At 39.2% G+C, this 23460-nt stretch overlaps 1 protein-coding gene across 3 annotated transcripts in view; it reads left to right on the top strand.

The window, feature by feature from the left end:
- Positions 1 to 21481, top strand: part of NAV2 (neuron navigator 2) — a gene marked incomplete at its 5' end in the record, with an annotated part of 427505 nt that extends 406024 nt beyond the window's left edge. For all 3 annotated transcript variants that reach the window (XM_082317338.1, XM_082317337.1, XM_082317336.1), the window contains 14 exons: positions 173 to 318; positions 2952 to 3124; positions 5870 to 6023; positions 6557 to 6716; positions 7248 to 7348; positions 9086 to 9181; positions 9342 to 9510; positions 11543 to 11778; positions 13008 to 13162; positions 13641 to 13712; positions 14190 to 14386; positions 14847 to 14965; positions 19998 to 20201; positions 21342 to 21481. In XM_082317338.1, the coding sequence (XP_082173464.1) occupies positions 173 to 318; positions 2952 to 3124; positions 5870 to 6023; positions 6557 to 6716; positions 7248 to 7348; positions 9086 to 9181; positions 9342 to 9510; positions 11543 to 11778; positions 13008 to 13162; positions 13641 to 13712; positions 14190 to 14386; positions 14847 to 14965; positions 19998 to 20201; positions 21342 to 21467 (2108 nt within the window). In that variant the 3' untranslated portion in view covers positions 21468 to 21481. The remainder of the gene's footprint in view (positions 1 to 172; positions 319 to 2951; positions 3125 to 5869; positions 6024 to 6556; positions 6717 to 7247; positions 7349 to 9085; positions 9182 to 9341; positions 9511 to 11542; positions 11779 to 13007; positions 13163 to 13640; positions 13713 to 14189; positions 14387 to 14846; positions 14966 to 19997; positions 20202 to 21341) is intronic.
- Between the last annotated feature and the right edge of the window lie 1979 nt (positions 21482 to 23460).

Here is a 23460-nt window from a genome sequence, read left to right as displayed (position 1 = left end):
TCCCCATTTCAGAGCTGTCAGGCACTTGGCTTTTTCTTTGGTGTTTTCAGTAATTTCCAATATGAAGTCTGAATGCACTCCTGTCTTATCTCACTTCTCTTACTTATGCCACTAATTTACACTTATATCAAATTTCTTACATAATTTTGACACCACCTCCATTCGTATTCAGGACCTGGAGCTGCTCAGCCCGCAGACCTGCGGATCCGAAGGCAGCACTCTTCGGATAGCGTCTCCAGTATTAACAGTGCTACCAGTCACTCCAGTGTGGGAAGCAACATAGAGAGTGATTCAAAGAAAAAGAAGAGGAAGAACTGGGTGAGTGTGTATTTTAACAGATTGTGTGAGGTTTATATAAAATTGTCAGAACATGCACGGTGAAATCTAGCCGCTCAGCTCCTCCTTCCTCCCCTCATGCAACAGGTCAGCACAAGGACTGTGCACTGTTTAAATCCTGTGTAAACTCTCTTTTGAAGGCTTAATTGAGTCATAAGTGATGTATATGCATGTGTTGACTCTGCCTAGGATTGAATTTTAGCTTGACAGCCAAAAGGCCAGTCTTAAATTAGAAATAGCTGTCAAAGATCAGTTCTGGCTAAAAGTAATAAGATGTCCAGCCCCTTAGGGAAGACTCGATGTCTGTCATTAAAGCAAAGCAAATCCACAATGAGAGATCATTCTTACTTTTTTTTTTTTCCTTTTTGGCTCATAGGGCTTTCTTTTAAGCGAACATGTTAAGCACTTTAAGAACTCTGTTTTGAACATTACCGTGGAGTTCTACAACAAAAAACAAAATACCAATTTTTTAAAGTTTATTGTGATGGACATTTATTTTGCAAGATTTTGCAATACTTACCTGTCATTTCCCATTTTTCCTTCCTTGCTCATCATGTACTCTGTACAAGGTACCCTGTACTGGAGGAAAGGTACATTATATTAAACTCCATTTTCAATTAGACCATAACTGCCTTAGTGACCTAGTCTGATTGTAGTTTGGACTGAAGTCCCTAGATCCTTTATTGTAGCCAGTAAAGCAATCCACCCCTTCCTTCCCACTGAATTTAAATCTCCCCGGATCTTTTGAGTGTACAGGTACAAAATGTGGTTTGAGCTGGTTACAGCTTGATGTGTATTTGCACAATATCCTCTCAGAAATGTTTATGAAACTCCTGAACTGTAAGAAACAGCTTCCTGAGCTGGTTCGTGGGTTTTATTTTGCTCTTATCCCGGTGGTTTCATTTTGATATCTTGCAAGCTCCTTCGTAACAGCAGTATTTCCACTCTGCCCCTTAAATAATTGGTTGAATGGAAACAATGTCATCTCCAAATCCTTCTTGTGCCGGGTTATACATTAGTTATAGACAAAGTAAATTGCTGTAACTTTTAAATTGCTAGCGACTCTTAAATTTGTGACATAAACCTGTTGTAGTCATTAAGCCTTAGTTAAGATAAACATTTTTTAAATTTTTCCTTTAGCTTCTACTCTTTGTTATTGTAACCTAGTAGATATTATCCTACATCAGCCTACACTTCTCATTCATCGGATGACTATTTTTAAAGAAGGTTAAGGAAACATCTCCTTATTATAAGGAGAAATAAATAAAGTTTTCATGAAGTAGAAGAAACAGGGCAGTATTTTTATGTTGTTATTAAAATTGAGTACATCATTGCTGTAAAATGAAGATTGGAAATTAAATCAGTAATTTACTGAGAAAAATATATAAGTTGAGTCTGATTCACACGATGTTTATTCTACAAATACTGCGGAAGTTCTCAGCCAAGGTCTTTTTGTTATATATAGAAACAACACAGCTGTCCATTCAGAGCTGAAACACCAGATTTTCAACATTTCTCACTGTAGGAGTCTTTTGTCTAGTTTTAAAATAACTTGCAGCTCATATTAAGCCAGCCTGTTTACAACATGCAATTCGCGATAGCGTTAAACGGTGTTCATAGAGTGTCCTGAGTTGGAAGGGACCCATGAGGATCATCAGGTGCAAACCCTGACTCTACACAGGGCATCCTAAAAGTTACACCATATATCTAAGAGCGTTGTCCAAACGCTTCTTGAACACTAACAGTTGAACCGTAACTTTGGGATAACGTCAGTTTAATCACATGAATATTCATTCTTTTTGTTGTTTGGAAAATGGCAGTCACGTTAAAAAAGGTTATTTTAGTGGCAGGTAGGTAGAGAAGGTTCGGTCTTTTCATCTGGTGAAATACCCATTCCTGCAAGGAAAAACACAATATTAACTTGGCTGTTAGCCAAAACATTCTCTCTCTAAGGTGAAAATATAATTTAAATAGTTAAGAGATTTGCATCTGGTGTCTCCCTCAAGTAATGCAAAAAAATGACTGTATGTTGTTTGAAACACCTGGTTTTGGAAAACACAGGGTTCCAGTTTTAAAGTAACTGTTGGTCTTTGTTGATTATTGGTCATGTTTGTCTTAGAAATCCAAAGCTTTCCTTATCACTGGCTTTATCTGTTAAAACATGTCTTTTTTCCTTCCCCCACTTCCTTTTGCTTGCGCTTCTTCCGGCAGGTCAATGAGGTAAGGAAGACCTACTTTAAACTATGAGATACAAAGCTAACCCGTCCATTTACATCACTAACCATTTCAGCATTATTAACCTTGTCTGAGCCACATTACGTTATAGCTGCAAGTTGTTACAACATCGCTGTAAAGCTTGTTGCACTGAACAGAATTTGCTATAAAATAGTTATCTTAAAACTAGGAAGCATTGATATCCAGTCCTATTGACCTTATTAATCTCATAAAATAGTTAAGGAAAAAAGCTTTTTTATTCTTTTTTACCTGTATTAAAATATATGTAAGTATGGCTGTATCATTTCGTGTATTTGCATGTTACAGTTTTTACTCTGTGGCTTTTTTTGCCTGGTTTCATTCTTAATAATGTGCCTACTGTTGTGGTCTTGTTTTTTCAGTTACGCAGCTCCTTCAAGCAAGCTTTTGGTAAAAAGAAATCTCCCAAGTCAGCATCTTCTCATTCAGATATTGAGGAGATGACTGATTCTTCGTTGCCTTCTTCACCAAAGCTACCCCACCATAACTCCACTGTTTCAACGCCATTGCTGAGAGCTTCCCATTCCAATTCTCTGTAAGTGATTTTTAAATTTTTAAATAGAAAATGGAGCGGAAGGCATCTTGCTGCACTGGTAGAAGAAAAGGGAAATATCATGCTTTGGAGAGATCCAGTGTTTTCCATGCTAGCTTTACAGGACATGTCTAGGCCACTTTACAGAAACTAGCAGAGGCAAGATGTACCCTACACCATCCTTTCCCCTTTGGTTCCTCTGTCTAAGAATCTGCACATCTGTATAAGCACTCCAGGAGTCTGACAGCTGTTCAGTTCCAGGCACTGCTAAAACCAGCTGTTCACCGTGAGGCCACAGCAGAAGACACAGTGGGCCAGACAGGATTGTCCTGTAGATCAGGGCTGGTCTGTTGCCACTGCTCAGTCCTACTCCCAAGCGTCACTTCCATTATCTCCCAGAGCGGGGCTGTGCTTTTTAAGTGTTTTGGGTACAATCCTTAACCCTGTCATACTGGCAAAAGAATGAGCAAAGATCACACTTCCAACTACAGCCTATTTTGAATGCTCTGTAGTCAAAGGAGATTACAGGCAGAGAACAGAAAAGTTGAATTTATATATTCAGGGAATTAAAGGTACGTGAGCTGATTCCCAACCCAGTACCTTTGCGTTAGTGTCCAGGAAGCCAAAATCATTGCATTGTTACTGTAGTATAATTTAATATTTCATTGGGGTGCTCTCTCAGCAGAGAATACATATTGAGTATGAAGAGTATTTATAACCACGGTGACATTGGAGTGCAGAATTAATTGGATCTCTTGCTGTTAATGAAAGAAGCCAGGCCAAGTCTGGGATTTTGTTTTCTCTGTTGGATAAAGACAGCACATATTGTACTAACTGTAATGATGAGTTGCCAATTAAGTCGACAAATTCAGATAAAGGTTTACTGGATTTATTGGAAATCAAACAGCATGAAACAGCTGAACTCATTTAATGGCTTGTGCCTGATGAATGGAGAAGATCCGCTCCTCACTCCTTCTGTACCTCCCCAGCCACCTGTGCCTGGTCCTTCCCTTTCACTGGCTCTGCTACTTCTCGGACAACTCCACCGAGCCAATGCAACACGCTAAATTATGTGAAAAATAATTTGACGGAAACATGAACAGGTTTTTTCCCCAGATGGCTGGGTTGGCTTAGCTCAAGGGTCTGATCAGACTCATCAGAGTGCCAGAGCTGGCATAAGCAAGTGGAGATGACAGCAGCACAGCCGGGTGCAGGCTGGGGAAGAGGAGTGAGAAACAAATCTGTTCTTTGGGTAGTAGCAGGCTATTGTATAGGCTCATCTGTAGGACCAAACCATACCCTTCTGCTTGTGTGTGTATGAGAATGAGATGTAAGCTTTAAAGTCAGGACTTCTGCCCTGCTGCTTAACTCATTTTATGTTCATGGGAAGGCCACAGGCAATCTTGATTCTTCATTTTGGCCGCCTGTGAAACAAAGTTAAATAATTGCGTTACCGCACTGTTTTGAGTCTAAACTCACATTTTAGAATGTGCTTGGAAAACTTTGTAAAACAGACTTGCTGTTAATTCTATTCAGTAGCTTCATCACTTGAGTAGGATAAATAAGTACAGAAGGTTGTACGAGGCAGTATTGTGAAACATATGATTACCAGACAGCCTTACGACCTTGTAGATGTCATGCAAAGCTTCCAGCCTGATTTCGGATCAAATGCATTTGAGTAACTACCCAGACTTGAAGTTTTGCCCATCACTTGTTTTCACATGAAGAGGTGAAAACAATAGCAATAGTTTCCAGCCATATAATAACGATGAAATGTTAGTAGCAGAAGATGATCCCCTGTGATTTTTTTTTAAAGCTTCTCCAGTCTCTCGAGGCTAACTCAGTGAGTTTCTGGTGACTACAGCAAATTTGTGCGTTAGAAATCTAAGGCCAGAAAATTGTCAAATGATGATCCCTTCTATCATCAGTCAAAATGCTATGTGCATATGTCTCATCTTGACGTGAAAGCCAAAAGGCTAAACGTGAGAAAAGAGTAAATATGCAAACTGAGGGAAGCTAGAGCACAAGGAAAACTTGTGTATTTTGGCTTATTGGCTTCTTGGTGGGGGAAACATCTCTCATTAACCTGATTTAGGGAGCAACATTTTAAATTAAATGTCCCTCAATGCATGCAGCTGTGTAGTTGATCTTCATATAGATACACTTACAAATGTGCTGAAATGTTACTCACACAGAATCCTTTTTTGTGGGAGGAGGGAAGCAAAACGCCACCAAAAATTTTTTAAGCATGAGTGCTTTAAAGCGAGCAGGAATTTATCACGCTTCAGTAGGTGTAGAGTTCTAAAGCCCTCCAGAACAGTTCAGGGAAACCCAGCTGTGCACACCTGGTGAGCTTTAAATCTGTCTGTAAACTCATCAATCTCCAACCAACTGCTGTTACTGCCTGCACCCCCTTAATTTATTTAGATTTTGGCTTTGGAAGTTTTCCTTTACAGCAGCTACAATGAAAAAAATGAAGACTATCCAATAGTAGTTCACTTCCAGAATTCTCTTTCAGATGCTGATTAAAGAAAAACAACCCTCAGACATACTTATTTCACTAGTCTCTAATGTTTCCATGACCTATTTAATATCAGATTTATGGTATCACTAATCCAATAAGCCAAAACTGTTGCCTGCTTCCTGCAGAATAAAAGGGGTTTTTTCCTCCTTTGCTAATAAATGATGGAGTAACAAAAAAAGGTAACAAATGGTCTCATTCAATGTCTATTTTTCAATCTTCTCCAGTATTTCTGAATGCACTGACAGTGAAGCTGAAACGGTCATGCAGTTACGAAATGAGCTAAGAGACAAGGAGATGAAGTTGACTGATATTCGTCTAGAAGCCCTTAGCTCCGCTCATCAGCTTGACCAGCTTCGGGAGGCGATGAACAGAATGCAGGTAGGAGATAACTGCCCCAAATACTGCAGTCTGTGGCAGTGTGTTAAAGATTGGCCAACCTGCCACACAGTAAAGATCTGAAAGAAGGTAAACTTGAAGTTTTTGAATGCTTACTAAAAGTTATGTCTAGCTTTGTGCCAGTGTTAAACCTTGTACCTTCATTAAAAGTCGGCTTGAACACAGGAATTGTGCTGCCCTCAACTCTGCAGCTGTAACTGATTCAACCCTAGAAAGCTATGGGGAGATCGTTGACTGGCAGCAACCTCTTAAAATGTTCCCGTGCTCCCTGACTTAAAGTAGCTGCATTTCAGCATTTAGTGAATTCCCACACATTTATGTTTTCTAAGATACTTTGACAAGCTTCATGGAAGGGACATTGTAATAATTAAAATCATTAATTTATTAAAATAAATTAAAATAATATGAAAATGGCATTTCTGCTAAACTAGTATTTATTCTCAAGTTACTTATGTTGCTCTCTTTTAAGTGTACGTTTTCACTGTGTCTTCTAACTCCTGACTTGTCTTTTCAAGAGTGAGATTGAAAAATTAAAAGCAGAAAACGATCGGCTGAAATCTGAAAACCACGGCAGCTGTAGCAGGGCTCAGTCTCAGGTTTCCATTTCATCCTCCCCAAGACATTCAGTGGGTCTCTCTCAACACAGTTTGAACCTCACGGAGTCAACCAGTCTCGGTGAGTTTAATGAGAAAGGCGGTGGGCAGGTTTTATCCTGCACTTGGAAGATTTGGTTTGGTTAGCCGTGGAAAAATGAAAGCATGAAAATTATTAACAGTTGAGGTGTGGAAATATGTCAGGAGCTGGCGTAAAGCCTTCTTTTAAAATGTCGTCATAGGTCTGCTACGCCCTAGATCGGAGTTGTCCAATTATGACCTCAGCTGCGAAGAGTCATGGTTAAAGCCATTTAATGGTGTACATTTGCCAGAGGACATATCATAGGAAGGAAAATACAGAGTAACTGACTAATAATTTTCAATGTCCTTTACTTTTTAAGAGTGATGCTGGTATTTGGTAGGGAAGTCAGTAAACCTGGTTCTTACGTTTTACCTCTGGGCATGTGAAGCCCAGATGTGTTGTGTTTGACTACAACAGACATGTTAGCATAAACCAGAAGGGTCTTCAGTGTTACTAATATAGAGTTACAGTGTTACTAATATACTATATATAATATAGAGCTGTGAAGCTGTTGATGTTTTCTGTTCACAGACATGCTGTTAGATGACACTGGAGATGGCTCTGCCCGGAAAGAAGGAGGCAGGCACGTCAAAATAGTTGTCAGCTTTCAGGATGAGATGAAATGGAAAGAGGTAAGTTGTGGTTCATCCCCAGCTTCGAAATATAAGTGACTTTGGAATGGGGCAGAGAATTCAAATCCAGTTTGTTTTGGAGGCTTTTATTTGCAAAAGATTTTTTTAAAGTTTTCTCTGCAAAATAGTTCATTGGTGTATCACTAGTGATAGCCAAGGCACTAAGCCCCCGCTTCCTTGGAACTGCTGAGAGCCAACACCGACAGTTCAGGTTGTCTCATGGACCCACCTTCAGTAGCTTTTGATTTTACAGTTTCTTGTTGGTGCCATCAGCACTGGCCATGAAGCATGTCGGTAACACAGGACTGCTAGACTAGATCATGCGTCAGCGGTGTAGGTGATAACGTTACAGTTTAAGCCTTTCAGTAGTATCTCTGAAAAACAGGCCGCTCTTTCAGCGTCAAGGAGGTTAGCAGACTAGTCTGCACCTTGGGATAGCATCTGTTTAAGACTGATACGTTAAAAGCTGCGCGGAGCTCTTGGGCCTTTCTGTTAAACTTTTCAATAAAATTCTAACTAACAGTGGAACCGATCCAGAGCGTAGATAGAAGGGGCACCGAAATGCTCTAAGCACCGATATTCCGCAAGAACATAAAGGATCCAAGCTGGGAGATCTTATCGTTCAAGTTGTCCTCTCTGGCACAAGTTTCCCATTTTGAATGACATCTTTCAGATGTTCTCCATTCTCAAGTAATTCAAAGAATCCTCAATACCCAAATAAATTTCAGATATTGTAAAATTGCAGCCCACCTCATGTGTGTAATGCATGAATGAATGTACTATACAATCTGACCTTGCTATCTCACATTATGAGTACCTGTAAAAATGTATTTAAGAAATAATTTGATGTCTTTTGGGGGGGGGGACAAAAATTTGAATAATCAGAAATAAAATTGACTCAGCAGATATTTCCATTAAATACCAATTTTGCATTAATAAATTACAGCCCTGGGTAAGCAAATTAATAGCAAAACTATGTTGCTAATTCTATTGGACTCCACTGTGCTCACAGTTAGTAAAGTTGCCACGTGGAAATGATTCCTTATGTTTTAGTTGAAGTCTTATGATAGAAATTAGTTTTTCTTCATTGAATGTTTCACAGTCAGTGCAGCTATAGAAGAATAGAAAAATGAGGTGCGTTCTGGGTTTTTAGTCTGCTTTAGAAATCAGAAACAAAATTATCCACTAAAGTGCTGTTATATACCAAACATAACACACAAGTTGTTAATATATATGTATATATGAAAACCTCTCTCTATATATAACTATATATATATAGGTTTCTATGTCCATGGCAGCATTTCTAGAAGTGAAAAGCATAAACCTTGCAAATGCAACATATTTGATTGGGAAGTCATGGAAAAATGAACGTGCCATGAACTTCTCTGCCTAGAATTTTCCTAAGAGTGTTTCTGTCTTTTTGCTAAGCTGTAATCCTCTCAGAGGGTTTTTAATTGGTGATGGATTGATTAATAAATACGTTTTACTTAACATCAGCACCACTTAAGTATCCTTTAGATTGTGACTCCAGCACTGTAGAAAATGTTTAGTAGAAAAGCAGGATTTCCTATAGCGTTCAGAATTCACCATATAGAGTGGTAAAGAGGCACCATAATTAAAAAAATAAATAAATAAAAAATAAAAAAAAACAGGAAAAAAATTAATTACATTAAACAGACTTGTCTGATACAGTTAGGATTTATTTATTAACTTAAATTCACATTTCTATGTGTTTAGGATTCGAGGCCTCGCACCTTCCTCATAGGCTGCATTGGAGTCAGTGGCAAGACCAAATGGGATGTTCTGGATGGGGTTGTGAGACGGTTGTTCAAGGTTAGTGAGTACAGTTTGCGGTGTGCTTGAATTCTCCTCTTAGATTTTGATGATACCAAGCAATATTTAACTTGCTGTGATTATTACTATTATAGCGTGGAACAAAGTCACAGAGACTTCAGTGCTGCCTAACTTTTCATGTCCCTTTTTTGCCCTGTAGGAGTATATCATTCACGTGGATCCCGTGAGCCAGCTGGGACTGAATTCAGACAGTGTTCTGGGCTACAGCATTGGAGAAATCAAACGCACTAATAGCGCAGAGACACCTGAGCTGTTGCCCTGTGGCTATCTAGTTGGAGAAAACAACACTATTTCAGTTACCATCAAAGGTAATTACTCTTGACCTGTCTGTTGTAGTTCTCACTAATTACAGTTTTATCAAAGCTTGCTGTGTCAAGAAACTGAGAGGAGTAGAAACTTTTTATTGTGTTTCTTTTCCCCGTCCCTACCTTTTATTTACTCGTCCTTCTATTTTCATTTGATAAAGAGAGCACTTAGGGTATGCTAACTCTCCAAATTCAGCAAGTTTTCAACCTTTAACAGTAGGAATAATTAAACAAACAGCAGTTTTCTCTACATATCTTGAACTGATGCCTGGAGTTGTCCTGGAGAAGACCTCACACCACAAGGGACGTGGGGGAGTTGTTTGAGCAGCAAAGTACCTTCCAAATGAATAAAGCCTCAGAATTTCATTACCTCTTTGTAACAGCTATAGTTGTTATTTCCTTCATGCAGAGTAAAAAAAATCTTGATTTAACTTGCTTGATTGGTCTCGCTGAAGAATCCGTCCTTAGGCCCAGTAAGGAGGGTTCCCAGAATTCATGGGACACCTTAAAATCTGGATTTTTTCCAAATGTATCGTTTTCAGAATTCTCATCAATTTCACGATGTCATACTGATAAGAATTTAATGCTTATATTTTTCATACGGTTACTCAGGGAACCATTTTTATGTGAAAACTATACTATGAAAGTAGATTTGAGGGGAAAGAAATCCTCAACCGCTGCATTTTGACTGTACGTCAGTTTGCTCGAAGTCACACCAGTGAAATCTCGAGCACAGATCTGCATACAGATCAGGTGGTAGAGTATTTGAGAGCATTGCCAAACACTCTGCAGCTCAGCTTTGAAACTTGGCTGTGGCATTTGACTGAAAGTAGTTCGATGTTTTAATATTAGTGTAAAAAATCAATTAACTTGGGTAGCAAATCAGTGGGCAAGAAGACAAAATAAGCCATGAAATATCTCCATTTACTGAGGCTTGATGTGAACCCAGGGTATTCTGCCTACTTAGAATACGTAGTCCAACAGTAAATCCCAATGGAAATATTGCTTAAGGTCTAGCCGTATCTGTAAAGCTGCAATCTGATTTTATATTTAACTTGCATTGGCTTGACTTGTGCTTTGAAGGTTCATATGTGATAACAGTTTTCAATAAAACAGAAATGTATTTAATCAATTTATGGAAGATCACTTACATATACCTTTGAGATATAAAGCTGCCTATATAAATATTTAATATTCCAAGTAAGCACTGAGGTGCAAACATTTCTGTGCGTGATCTGCCAGCTTCCTTTTCTGTTGTTTATTTTGAAGCACTGTGTATTTTCCCTGAGCCAATTCTGCCTAAAGTGACTGCTGACATTGCGTAAATGCTTATCAGTAGGAGTTTTATGTTAGAAGAGATAACTATCAGCATACAGAGAAGGAGTTTAATTACAAGCGTTTGGGAAAGTAGGGGGAGTTGATGACAGCTGGGGTTTTTTTGTCTAGTGATTCAAAAGTAAACAGGTAAATTCTGGATGAATGCATACCGTACATGGCGAAATACTGCAAAATGGATGGTTTATGTGTGAAAAATGTGGCCTGGAATCATTTGTATGGCAACTTTGATAGCGCTGTAGACGCTGTAGGATGCAGCTGAGTACTTTGAAAACTGGGAGAGGTGAAGCAGGATCCAGGCAAAGCCCATAGGTCACTTCTGCACTTGTTTTACCAGCTTAATATGTGTTCCTCTCGACCACGGGGGATACCAGAGTGGGGAAGGGATTTATCTCTGAAGTTAGAAACAGCTTGGTCAGGTCAGATCTAAATCTGTTGTTTCTACGTGTTATTTGGGGGTTTTCTCCTTCTATTACTGGACCCAAGTACATTCACAAAATCACATTTTTCAATTCTCCAGTTTGACTGTCTAGTCATTTCAACTAATCTTCATTTGTTCAAACCCCACTAACGGGATTGCTTTCCAGCATTACAACTACTTAGTAAAAAAAAAAAAAAAAAAAAAACCAACTTTAAAAATGCAGGTAATTTGGACAAAAATTGGGAATCCCTCTAAATAAGGAATCTTTTCCCGTTGCAGGTATCTGTGAGAACAGTTTGGACGGTCTGGTGTTTGAATCGCTGATCCCAAAGCCTATACTGCAGCGTTATGTCTCTCTCCTGATGGAACATAGACGGATTATCTTATCTGGCCCCAGTGGCACTGGTAAAACATACCTAGCAAATCGTCTGTCTGAGTATATGGTCCTCAGAGAGGGCAGGGAGTTGGCCGATGGCATTATTGCAACCTTCAATGTGGACCATAAATCCAGTAAGGTGAGGAAATGGAAATCATCTTTGCACAATTTTTTTTGCACTACCGTATATCAAAAATGAGAGACTCCTCCTTTATTCATCCGTCAAAAACTGATTTTAAACTTATCTTTCTCTTTAAAGTGTGATGTTCATCCTGAAGGGAATAATATTTAAATTTTTCAGAACTGCACGTTCACCTGGTTACGGGCCTGAAATAGCAGGCTTCCAGGTGTATATTTAAACACTTAAAGGTGTCACGATTTTCAAGTGGTTAGGAGCCTGAGAATTGCTGAGTAAGTTAAACACCTGCATAAAATTCCCAGCAACTTAAGCAATCCCTGTTGCATGTGGGCATTTTTCCAAAAACCCTCAAATGCATCTCTAGGCTGTCAAGAGTTTCTGCAGCTGCAAGTATCGGCAGTTGTAATCTGCATATGCTGGGTTTGGAGTGACTGTTGTCCAGGCACATTCCTATGCCGATAAAGCATGTCTCTGCTTTTTTATGTGCTGCTGGTTTTGCCGAATATACCTCCAGTGAATGTCTAGATTAAAGAAGGAAAAAAAACAAGCTGTATATTTGATGGCCTTAGGCGCATTTTCCTCTGGAGGAAGGGGATGGTTGAAATTGTGGTTGTAGGCCACTGGTATAATTTGAGACATGCTGTGGAATAAATGCTTTAAAGCTGCTGAGAGCATTTCAACCGCACCCAGTCACCCGGCAGCAGCCCCACAAGCTCGTCCTTCTTTCCCGGCGTTACCAAAGGCATCCAAATTTGGGCTCTGCCGAGGGATGCTTTATTCCAGATTAATTTTATTGGCTGTATTTCAGTAGGCACACAATTGCAAGAAGATATAACAAACCAAGCTGGGATGCAGAGTTTGGTTTGGTGTATGGAGAGTTGAACAAGGTCCTGAAAAGAAAGAAAAATACATTTCAGACCTCTGAGTGTCAGATTAGGACAGCATGAATGAAGAAACGCAAACCAAACAAGAACATTTTACCCCCTTTTAGGCCCTTATCTCACGCAGGATTTCTGATGTAGTCTTTGAATCTTCAGCATAACCTACGAAAGAGAAAGAAACCTATATTCTTCTGTTTTCTCACAGAAAACATTTGTAAGATGGCAGGCTCTTTTGCTTTAGATTTCATGACAAAGCCAGTAGTTTATTTATCTTAACTGGCTTTTCAAGGAATATGATGAAAACTCTCTTTTATTTTTTTTTTTCTTTTCTTTATATATGCATTGCAGGAACTCCGCCAGTACCTGTCCAACCTAGCAGACCAGTGTAACAGTGAAAATAACGCTGTGGATATGCCACTTGTAATCATTTTGGATAATTTGCATCACGTTAGCTCCCTAGGAGAGATCTTTAATGGACTTCTAAACTGCAAGTACCACAAATGGTAAAGAAATAATATCAGAACGCATTCCAAATTTCAATACTGCAGTCAGACCGCTGCTGTTGCAAAATGTAGTCACAAAACTGAACTCTAAAGTGGACCGAGATGGCCAGACCGTCCATATTATGGACAGGACTTCAGAAGTTTTTTTCCTTCATAAAATGATCAATTCCTCTGAAATCAGTAATAAAAAAGTGGTAGAGGGTTTGGGTAATTTGCATTCACTTCATGCAGTAGATCTTCAGTACTAAAACCCCATTTTTAGTGACAGTTCCTGCTTTGAGAGTTCTGTTTTGCTTTCAGAATTTGATGTTCTCAGAAGTCAGATTCTCAGTAGAGAATTTGGTTATAAGTAACTACAAACACCTTCTTTGACAATAGAGGTTTGAATAACCTTTTTAATGTTGAGATTTTACTAAAAAGTTGTTTTTCAAAATTTACAAGTATGATTTGCTTGATTTTTTTTTTTTTTTTTAAATAGTCCATATATTATTGGCACAATGAACCAAGCCACCTCTTCAACACCTAATCTTCAACTTCACCATAATTTCAGGTACTGTTTATTCATGTTTCTTATTTACGTTTGTGGGCTGGCAAAGGAGTAATGGCTACTGAGTCATCTGAAATTGTTCTTATCAGCTGAAATAGCAAACTGAGAGAGAAATACCATTCGCTACTAGTTGCTGCCCTAACATGTGCAGCTTTGTTATGATGCTGTTATTAAACTAACTGCGGTTCCTAAAAATTTTCCGTTTTAGAGAATTGTTAAGATACTTGATCCTCTAACAAATTTTATATAAGATAATAGGCAAAGCAGATACTGAATGAGAAATAAGCTGAAACAATGCACAATACAAATTGTTTCATCTAGTGAACTCATCATTCCAAAATCATTTTTGCTAAGAAACATGTGGCTGGGATAACCCATTGTGATCATGATCATCATCTAGAAATAAGGAATTGAGCCCAGAATAGGTATGTTCAGTAGCATGGAAGAGAAATAATGGACATTTCTGCTGTTCTGCCATAGATGGGTGCTATGTGCTAACCACACTGAGCCGGTCAAAGGCTTTCTTGGCCGTTTCTTGAGAAGAAAACTAATTGAAACAGAGATCAGTGGCAGGATGAGAAATGCAGAGCTGGTTAAAATTATTGATTGGATTCCAAAGGTCTGGCAACATCTGAACAAATTCTTGGAGGCTCACAGCTCATCTGATGTTACTATTGGTAAGTGCTCTGCCCATATACCCAGGCATATGTAAATGTACGTATTTTATTTCCTTGTATATCAGGTGCATCCTTGTATGCTTCCTAGTGCTATATCAGGTAAAAAAGGTTTCTTTAAAACCCTACTTTTAGATGGCAGTGTACTCTGGGGCAAACTGTACAAGAAGTTTCTAAACTTTTTTTTTTCCCCACTTTTTCTAAGAAAAAAGGACTTCTTTTTAAGTCCTGGATACAAACTGTGTTATAAAATCTGGTTAATTGTTTTCACCTTGAAGGCTATAGTTTTTCAAGTTGATTCAGAGCATTTTTGAGCTCTCGGGAAGAGCACTTCACAAGATAGCTATTAATGTTCTCTCATCCTTGGCTGCTTTGTCCAGAGAACTGGGAGTTGTTGTTTGATCCTATTTTGAGGCATACCATGATCATGATTTAAGTGTAATACCTGAATTTCCCTTTCCAGGTCCACGGCTCTTCCTCTCCTGTCCGATAGATGTGGATGGTTCTAGAGTTTGGTTTACTGACTTGTGGAACTACTCCATCATCCCATATCTTCTGGAGGCAGTTAGAGAAGGGCTACAGGTGAGCAGGCAAAAGTGAAAAAATCCTAGGTCTTGAACGGTATCTATTCAAAAGGCAGCACAGCATCGGACGAAACTGAATAATGGCAACATTTTCTGTAGATACAACTTTGCACACTGAACACCTGCATGTCTGTGAAAATGCAGCCTAAATTGTCATTAATTTCAGGCAGAATTATTCTCTTCAAACGATTTTGAAATACGGAGCGGCAGGACTAAAAGTGCAGATTAGATTTTCTTAAAGGTGTTTAGATGTCAAACTACTGATGTTTTCAGTGGGGGGAGTTAGACAGCCAAGTATCTTTCAATAATCTGTTCCAGAAGCACACCTTAAAATTATACTGTGCGTCTGAAAAACACGTTTGTGGTCATTAACTTAGTTATGCAGGATTTTCTTTTCTAAATCAAATCTTTCAACAGAGGAGGAACAAAGCTGTGTATGGAGAGAAACGTATTAATGAGTGACAGGATCAGTATCGGTGACATTTTGATTACTTCTCAGTCTACAGGATGAATTTGTTAGATTCCTTCATAATTCTTTCAGAGGCCAGAGTGAAATAATCACTGATTGCCTGTACTTAGTAACTGATTCATTCTCCAGCAATTTGGATAGTTTTAAGCATTACCACACAATTTTTAGCATCTCTATGACAATAAAGCATGTTGGAATCAGGAGGAGGGTTCAACAGAGGATTGCTATTGACTTGCCGTGCTATGGAAAGGAAAATTGCCACGCTCTTCCAACTATGGAAAAAATTACCTTTTTTTATTCTTCAGTCCTCTGTTCACAGAATAAGCATGGCAGCACAACATTTAAAAGACCCTTTTGGAGATAGCATAATCAAATATCAGTAAATTCTGAGCATTGCATGCATGAAATCTAGACACCAGATCACATACAGAAATAAAAAGGTGGATCACAGTGAGACTCTAGAAGATTGAAAAAGGGCTAAAGGTAGATGGAGAATAGGAAATTATGGCAATGCTTTGGGAGCTTGTGTTTTGGTAAGAGGACAAATGCTGTTTTGAGGGCATAAGCTATAATTACATCTGATAGAGGTAGGAAGAGAATAGTAATTCTGTATGTAAAAAGACTTATTAGAAAGATAAAGTGGAAAGGGTTCAGAAAAGAGCAGTGGGTATCACCAAGATGCGGGAAGCATTATTCAGTGAGAGAGTTGAGAAGCTCAAACTATTCAGTTTATTCAAGAGGAAGCTAAAGTATTACTTGGTCTATGGGAGCCTTCTGTTTTAGTCTTGCAGGGAAAAAAGTCTAGTGGATGTTTGACAGTTTGGACTAGAAAAATACAAACTATAAGCAAGACATGGCTTGTTATTAGCAAGAGTAATTAACAGTTACGAAATGTTACTTACAGAAGTAATAGGTTCTCCATCACATATGTCTCTGTGTCTGAAGTCTTTCTGAAACATGAAATAACTCCAAGTACGAGCTCCATGGAGAACCAGTTGTGTTGCAGAATGGTTCCTTCATGTTTTTGAAAAATAGTTCTCTCCATTCTGCTGCTGCTTAGGGCTCACCATGGCAGTGTTTTTCAGGATGCCTTGTCATTAAGATATGTTAAAAAAGCATGAAAGATTTCTTTTGGAAAATACTGGGATTTTGTTCTGATTTGCTTGTTTATTATGTTTCTTTTCCATGCAATACCGTTTCTGTATTAGAGGTTCAGCTCTCATCTGCATGGAATTACACTGCAGAGAACGGAGAAATCATGAATATGGACCAGTCTGAGTACTTGAAGAAGTACTTAAAAAAAAAAAAAAAGCTATTTTACATTGTCCAGTTAACAACTACCATGGGTTTCATTTGCTATCGATACAGCAGAGATTTATAGACATTAACAGAGAGAGAGAGAAGACAACCGTGTCGTAGAAAACAGCTTTTACTAATGGCTCCTTACAGTTCTATGAAATACATGCATTCTTCAACAAGTTTGGTCAGAATTTGTGCAAACTGTGTTTGCCATTTGAAATTTGTCAGTGCCTGGAGACCTCATTTTCTTTGAGACGATTGTGTTAAGCTCTTAGATGTGAGGAGCATGATAGGTCCTAAAGTACAACACACACAGAGGAACTTTGCTAGAAATAGAACAGGAGAACCATTTTACATAAAACTTCCTATAAAGGAAGGTAATGGGAGCCAATAATCTTTTTGACATAAAACAAGTTACAGGAGAGCGTATGACTTTGTTTCCTCCTGGAAAGGAGAAAACTGCTACTCGCAGTGATCCCTGAGCTCCTTGTACTGTGTTTTGAAGCTCTCCTATCGGCTGATCAGTAGGTGTGGAAAGCATTGAAAAATCAGTAACAGAAATTAAGAGAAAGAACAACAATTAATAAAACCATCTTTTTGCTTGCTTGTTTTGCCTGATATCTGCATCTTTCCTTAGGTTATTTGAGTGTCTTGCGTTCCAAATGTAAGGATTTCAGTTTCTCACTTTGTGCTGTAGATTCTGTATCCACTTCAGTCCCATTTCCCCAAATTCTGCTAATTCATTTCCATTTAAATAATTCCTCAATTTACTCTAGAACTTCTCTTTTGTTGAGTCTGTAGATAAGAATCGGTACTTGAAGAGTAGCCAGAGTGGTGCTAATTAACATGCTAATGCTAGAAATGTGTGTTTCATTTTGGGATATTTTCTGTCCCCCACACCCACAAAGGCTCCTCCGAGAACACATCTTCTCTCATGAAATTGCCTGCCAGAAAGGAAGGGTGGACTGCTGATTTCACTCTGATCTCCGTGGATCTAAACTGAACTATTTTTATATATCTGTTTCTCATTTAGAGAACTATTTTGGGTCAAAGACAAGCGAGCCAAATGGATCCTTACAATAATTGCTCCCATTGCAGCTGAGTTTTTTTGTTCTTCAAAACAGGGATGTGAAAATTAGAGGGTTATATAAAACCCCAGTTCTTCCTGCTTGGTGTATCGATACGGAATGCAGCACCAGCAAAAAGAGGACCCAAAATCCCTGCGGCTTCCTGCCACCGCCACTCGTACTCCAGTCATTTCGCTGTGGTGCTTTGCGAAGCGACCTGTTAGGCTCTTGCTCCCCTGATTGCTCTCTAGAAAACACGCATGTGAAAAGGATGGACAGAACTGGTTGCTGTGGAAGGGAATAGTGAGTTAGTCATTCAGTCTCTCATCGGCTGAAGATACGTGGTGATTTCACATATTGAAATGGGAATTTTACTTATTAGCTAATTTTCAGAAATGAGCTAGGATCCACACAGACCTTCTAGATAGCAAGGACATGTGAAAAATATAAAATCCTCTCCACTTAGCAACTGGCATGCATTGCTGTAAATTCGAGAACAAGATTAAAATAGGAGATCTGGGTTACCACAGCTTGAAGACATTATGCTGGGAAAATAATACAGTACAGCTTACGGCTGAAGAGTATTTGGGTTGTGGAAGAGGCTGTGTTTAAGATTGCCTAGCACCATCTGCTGGGCACCTCTGCTCTGGGCTGGGACTTGCTCAGTTCTGCTTCAGAATAACGCAGATGTTGGCATTTAGAGCAATTTAATACTTTGTGATTCGCGCATGGCATTTGGCTGCCATCTATGACGAAGCTTGCATTCACATCTATCATCTACGTTTCACCTAAATCCAAGTTTCTTGTAACTGTTACAGGGAAGCTGTAGTAAAATAAAGGACTTCGTTCCACGTGTGTAAATTAACACAGCCAAATTTTCAAAGAAAGGGACAGGCTGCGAACTACATGACATCATTAGAATGAAAGCCATCGTTAATTTGTAATATTGCCTAGGAATCTCTGTCAAAGTGCCATTCTGACAGCGCTTGCCTGATGGATACCTGCAGAAACACTCCGCTGCCATGCAGGAAGATCAGATTTGGGTTCATTAACCATGCTTCTAGATGAAATCAGTCTTTTGCGTTCTGTTTGGATGCAGCATTTTGGGGACCTGGTTGCACTGGAAGCAGTCGTTCGCTTTGTGGTGCAAGAATGTTCCAGGGACTTCTGGCAAAGTGAAGAACAGCATTTAAAAGCTCAAAGGTTTGCTCTGACTGTTGCTGTTTGGCAACGGGGAGGATAACAACATGGGTTTGTGCAAAAAATAAAACCACAACAAACCCAAGAAGAAATAGCGTTGAGGAAAGTGAGCTAGTCAGATCTGTCAGAGAGCTGACGGATTTCTTTGTTAGTCCACTGCTTTTCCCCCATGCGTTGTGCAGGAAAGGGGGAGTTCTCTCCGTTCAGGTGACAAAATGCCAGTGATGAACTCCAGTTGCTGAAGGATGTTTAGGCTGAAATTCATTAAACAGAAGTAAACATTTTAAAGTCACTTGAAGTTGTACTTATGCTTTTGAAAGTCACGTGGCATTAAAATGAAGTTATTATCTAATTAAGGCAAACTTAACCAAATAGAACAAGAAGAATACCTTGGGATTCAGTAATACGGTCTGTTCAAAACAGAAAAAGTTTTTGAAATACAGCTTGCTTACTTGAAATAAGAACATGAACGTAGCCAAATCCTGCTGGCGCTTTTTCTTGGTTGAGTACAAAGAAATTCCACTGACTTGAAAACCTTTTGCTATGACATCCATCATTCTTGCCTCATGACAGGTCTCACGTTTCCTCCTACACATTCCGCTGACGGAGTTTCCCAACGACAGCAAACGTAGATAAGGCAGCTGCTGGCGCGATCCGGATGTCAACGTTGACGGCCTCTTTTGTGTATTGACTTATTTAAGTTAACCTTTCTGAAGTAAGGTTATTTTCAGGTCTCTCTTTCTTCAACTGATGCCAACAGAAGGGCACTGCAGTCTCAAATGAGGTGGTCAGCCGCTTCCAAATCAGTTACCATTAAAAATATCTAAAACTTTGTATGTCATTAGGGTAAGGAAAATCTCACTTGTTTGTGTTCAGCCCTTCTTGCAAGTGTTATCTGCAATCAAAGACTCATGGCACACTCATTTTGGTTAGGTAGGCACTGAATGAAATGGTAGACTAATAGGAATGTTTGACGTGTCTTTATGCTTTTCCAGTTGTATGGGAGGAGAGCGCCCTGGGAGGATCCTGCCAAATGGGTAATGGACACCTACCCCTGGGCGGCCACCCCACAGCACCATGAGTGGCCTCCTCTGCTACAGCTGCGGCCTGAAGACGTGGGCTTTGACGGCTACTCGATGTCACGGGAAGGCTCGACCAGCAAACAAGTTCCAGTGAGTGATGCTGAAGGAGATCCTTTGGTAAGGTCTCATTTTGAAATGGCAGAACCACTTCGTTTCCCTCGTTTCTAGGGATTAGAAACAGGAATAAAAAAGCGAAGGACAGCTGAGGACTGATTGAAAGTTTTAGAATGAGAAGGGAATGTTTCTGGGGAAGTCATCAAGTCAGCTCGGGGAATGCATTCACACAGAAAGCCTGTACGGTTTTGCAAGAAACAGCAGCAGAAGCTTTTCAGATGCATTTGTTGAGGATATTCTGAGGATTAATTTTTTGAGGAGCGACTGGGGATGTCTGTAATAAACTTAATTCCTACATTGTGGAATTAAATATGTGATCTTGTTACACATACTTGAATAACACAGTGGAACCATTTCATTTAGCCTGTTGTGCCACAATCACAAAACAGGCTTGTTGCTTTGGCTTTTAGAGCTATAGAGCTATATTATTTTTAGAAAAAAATATTTTAGAGCTATATTCTTGACCCCAAATGAAAATGGAGATTTTCAAAGAATATATGAACTAATAGTCTCCATGACTGGTGTCTAATTTATGAATCAGAAATACCACACAAGCATATCGAGAAATGTTAACGTGTACTCGTATAGAATGTATAAATTGAGCTTGAAGGTAACACTAAATACACGTTTTCTTCCAATGGGAAACAGTTATTGAAGCTGCTGTGCAGACTGAATGCCCTGAAACTGTTCTGTTGAGGTGTACGTTTTTCTGGGCAGTTGGGAGTATAGAATGTGTGTTACAGTTTTTACTAGCTCATACATACATATACAAATATCAAGCTAGATATTAGAAGATTCGGATTTGCCTCTTTTGACTGATCTGTCCGTATTTTCATGGGTCAGAGGAAGAGAGGGGTAGGATGCTTGCAGAATCCTGTCGAGTACGGCTGTGGACTGGTCCCTTTAATCTTCTCATTTTCACCTTTACTGGAAAAGCATACTTTTTGTGACTAACTTGCATGCTGCTGTAATATGATTCACAGTTAATATCTCTTTTCAGAGACTCGGTATTAATTATCCCGCTCATTTCTTCCTTTCCTTTGTTACCCACTGGCAAAGTGAATGCCGCTGTAGCTTTCGTATGGACTTGATATTCTCTCTACCTGAGAATACAAATAATCATGAACTTGTGTGCGTTTGCAGATGAACATGCTAATGAGACTGCAAGAAGCAGCCAACTACTCAAGTCCCCAGAGTTACGACAGTGACTCTAACAGCAACAGCCATCATGATGACATCCTCGATTCGTCTCTGGAGTCGACGTTGTGATCTTCCTCGGATAGGAATAGGTTGTTTCCACTATCGCTCCCTCACTTGGCAAGAACCCTGATCACAGACTCATGAAAAGAACATGTTCGTGGGCTGGGATCTCAGTATTAGAGCTGCAAGAACAAGACACTTGGAGTCAGTCTTGAACCTGGGTGCAGGCAACCCAAGCAACCTTTGTATTGTTTTTCTTTTGACAATGATGAGAACTGCACTATTCCTTTGTTTTCTTCTGTTTAGTTGCTGTAAGCTCTCATGCCTAAGATACTGAAGACGTTAAAAATAATCATCATTACTAAAAGTTGAAGGGGCGGGGTGGGGACTTCACAGCTATGAAGCAAACAGCTTTGTGCCATGTACTGTCCAGAAGGAGAGGGGAGAGGAAATTTTTGCCTATGCTGCTTCTGACCAAACACATATAGGTGAGGGCTGGACTTTTACCAATCAGCTTTGCGGATTAAACTCAGCTTCGTATAGTTCTGGTGCTATAACAATATCGCTTGCCTTGGTAATAATACTCAGTAAAGGCAAAGCTGCAAAACAGGGAAGTTTGAATGAATATTAAAAAAGAGAAAAGAAAAAAAAGAAAAGAAAAACCGCTGCTCTCCTTGCCAGTCTGAGACCTTGGCTTTCTTTCATTGTGTGTTTATAAAGATATATATATAAATAGGAATATATAAAAATATATATACAGTCTGAACAAATCAGGTTTTTTCAAACACTGTGTAACAATCAGTCCTACTACAAGTGAAAGATCAGGTAGCCCTTTGCTAGTCAGGGCCTGATTCTCTTCCCACTTACATCCACGTAACCAACTCGGTTGACTTCAGTGGCGTTACGCCCGATTTATTTACACTGACGAGAGTGAGTTTCCCTCCTCCGCAGGAGTCAGCAAAAGGGCCATGCCCCGTGAAGTCCTACAGCTCCAAAGGACCTTCAGCAGCGCACAGGCGTTGGGAGCCCTGTACAGGGAGGTGAGCTACACCCCTGAAAAGGGATTAATCGGAATTTCTGGTTTTAAGTCTTGCCATGAAATGTTACAGCTGTTTTCTAAAAACTTTGGGGTTTGTTCAGAGGTTTTGTTCCAATCAGCACAACCATAAATAGGTTAATTAAAACTCAGCTTTGTGACAGTTCCAGTGCTACTCTGGTGACAACATTTACTTCCATGACTTTTCTTTTTAATTGAAAAAAAAAAAAAAAAGTATTTTAGCAGTATTCAGTTCTGGAAAAAAAGGAGGGAAGGTACTGCGTCTTTTAAGTTTAGCTGGGCCATGCTTTTGAGTTTTGGCAGAGCTGTGAACCTGGTTTTATTTCTCCTCCTCTCTGAACGCACACACCTACACTATCAGTGTTAAGGCTTGTACTTCTGTTGGGGAACAAGAACACCTCCCAGAGAATTGCACTTTCCTTTTTACGGAAGCAAATGCTTACACCACCATCACCACCACGTCAGCTGTACCTCAGCAAAAACGTCACTCCTCAATAGTGATTTGTACTAGCCTTTCCAGTTATCTTTTGGTGCTGACTTTTAAAGCGATGCCTTATTTTGTACTAATTGTGTTTGATTAAATTAGTGCTGTATATTATGGGATTTTATTTAAAGAAACAGGGCTAAAGTCATCTCTTGGAATATCATAAGTTGCTGTGAATATTGTTTGTATGAGATACTAGAATTTGTTTAAATGTGACAAAAAAAAGGAGGGAAATGAGAGAACTTTTCAGGTTCATATCAATCTGCAGCTAATAAATCACTGAAGAGCTGTTTTATCCATGCAGGAAGAAAATAAAAAAGCTTTTCAACTATTAATAAATGCTGTCATTAATAAATTACAGGAATATGCTGGTTTTTCAATGTACAGAAAAAGCTTACTACAAACACTTTTTTAAGAGCTTGTGGGTTTGAAGTAATATAACAGACAAGTTCATGCTTCTGTGACTCAGCTTGAGAGGATCGTTTTATTATACCTCATGACTTTCTGTAACATAACTGTAC

The sequence above is a fragment of the Platalea leucorodia genome, assembly GCF_965183815.1.
Source record: "Platalea leucorodia genome assembly, chromosome: 7".
NCBI classification, from domain to species: domain Eukaryota; kingdom Metazoa; phylum Chordata; class Aves; order Pelecaniformes; family Threskiornithidae; genus Platalea; species Platalea leucorodia.
The sequence above is the reverse complement of the archived record's forward strand: the minus strand, read 5'-3'. Positions and strand labels throughout refer to the sequence as shown.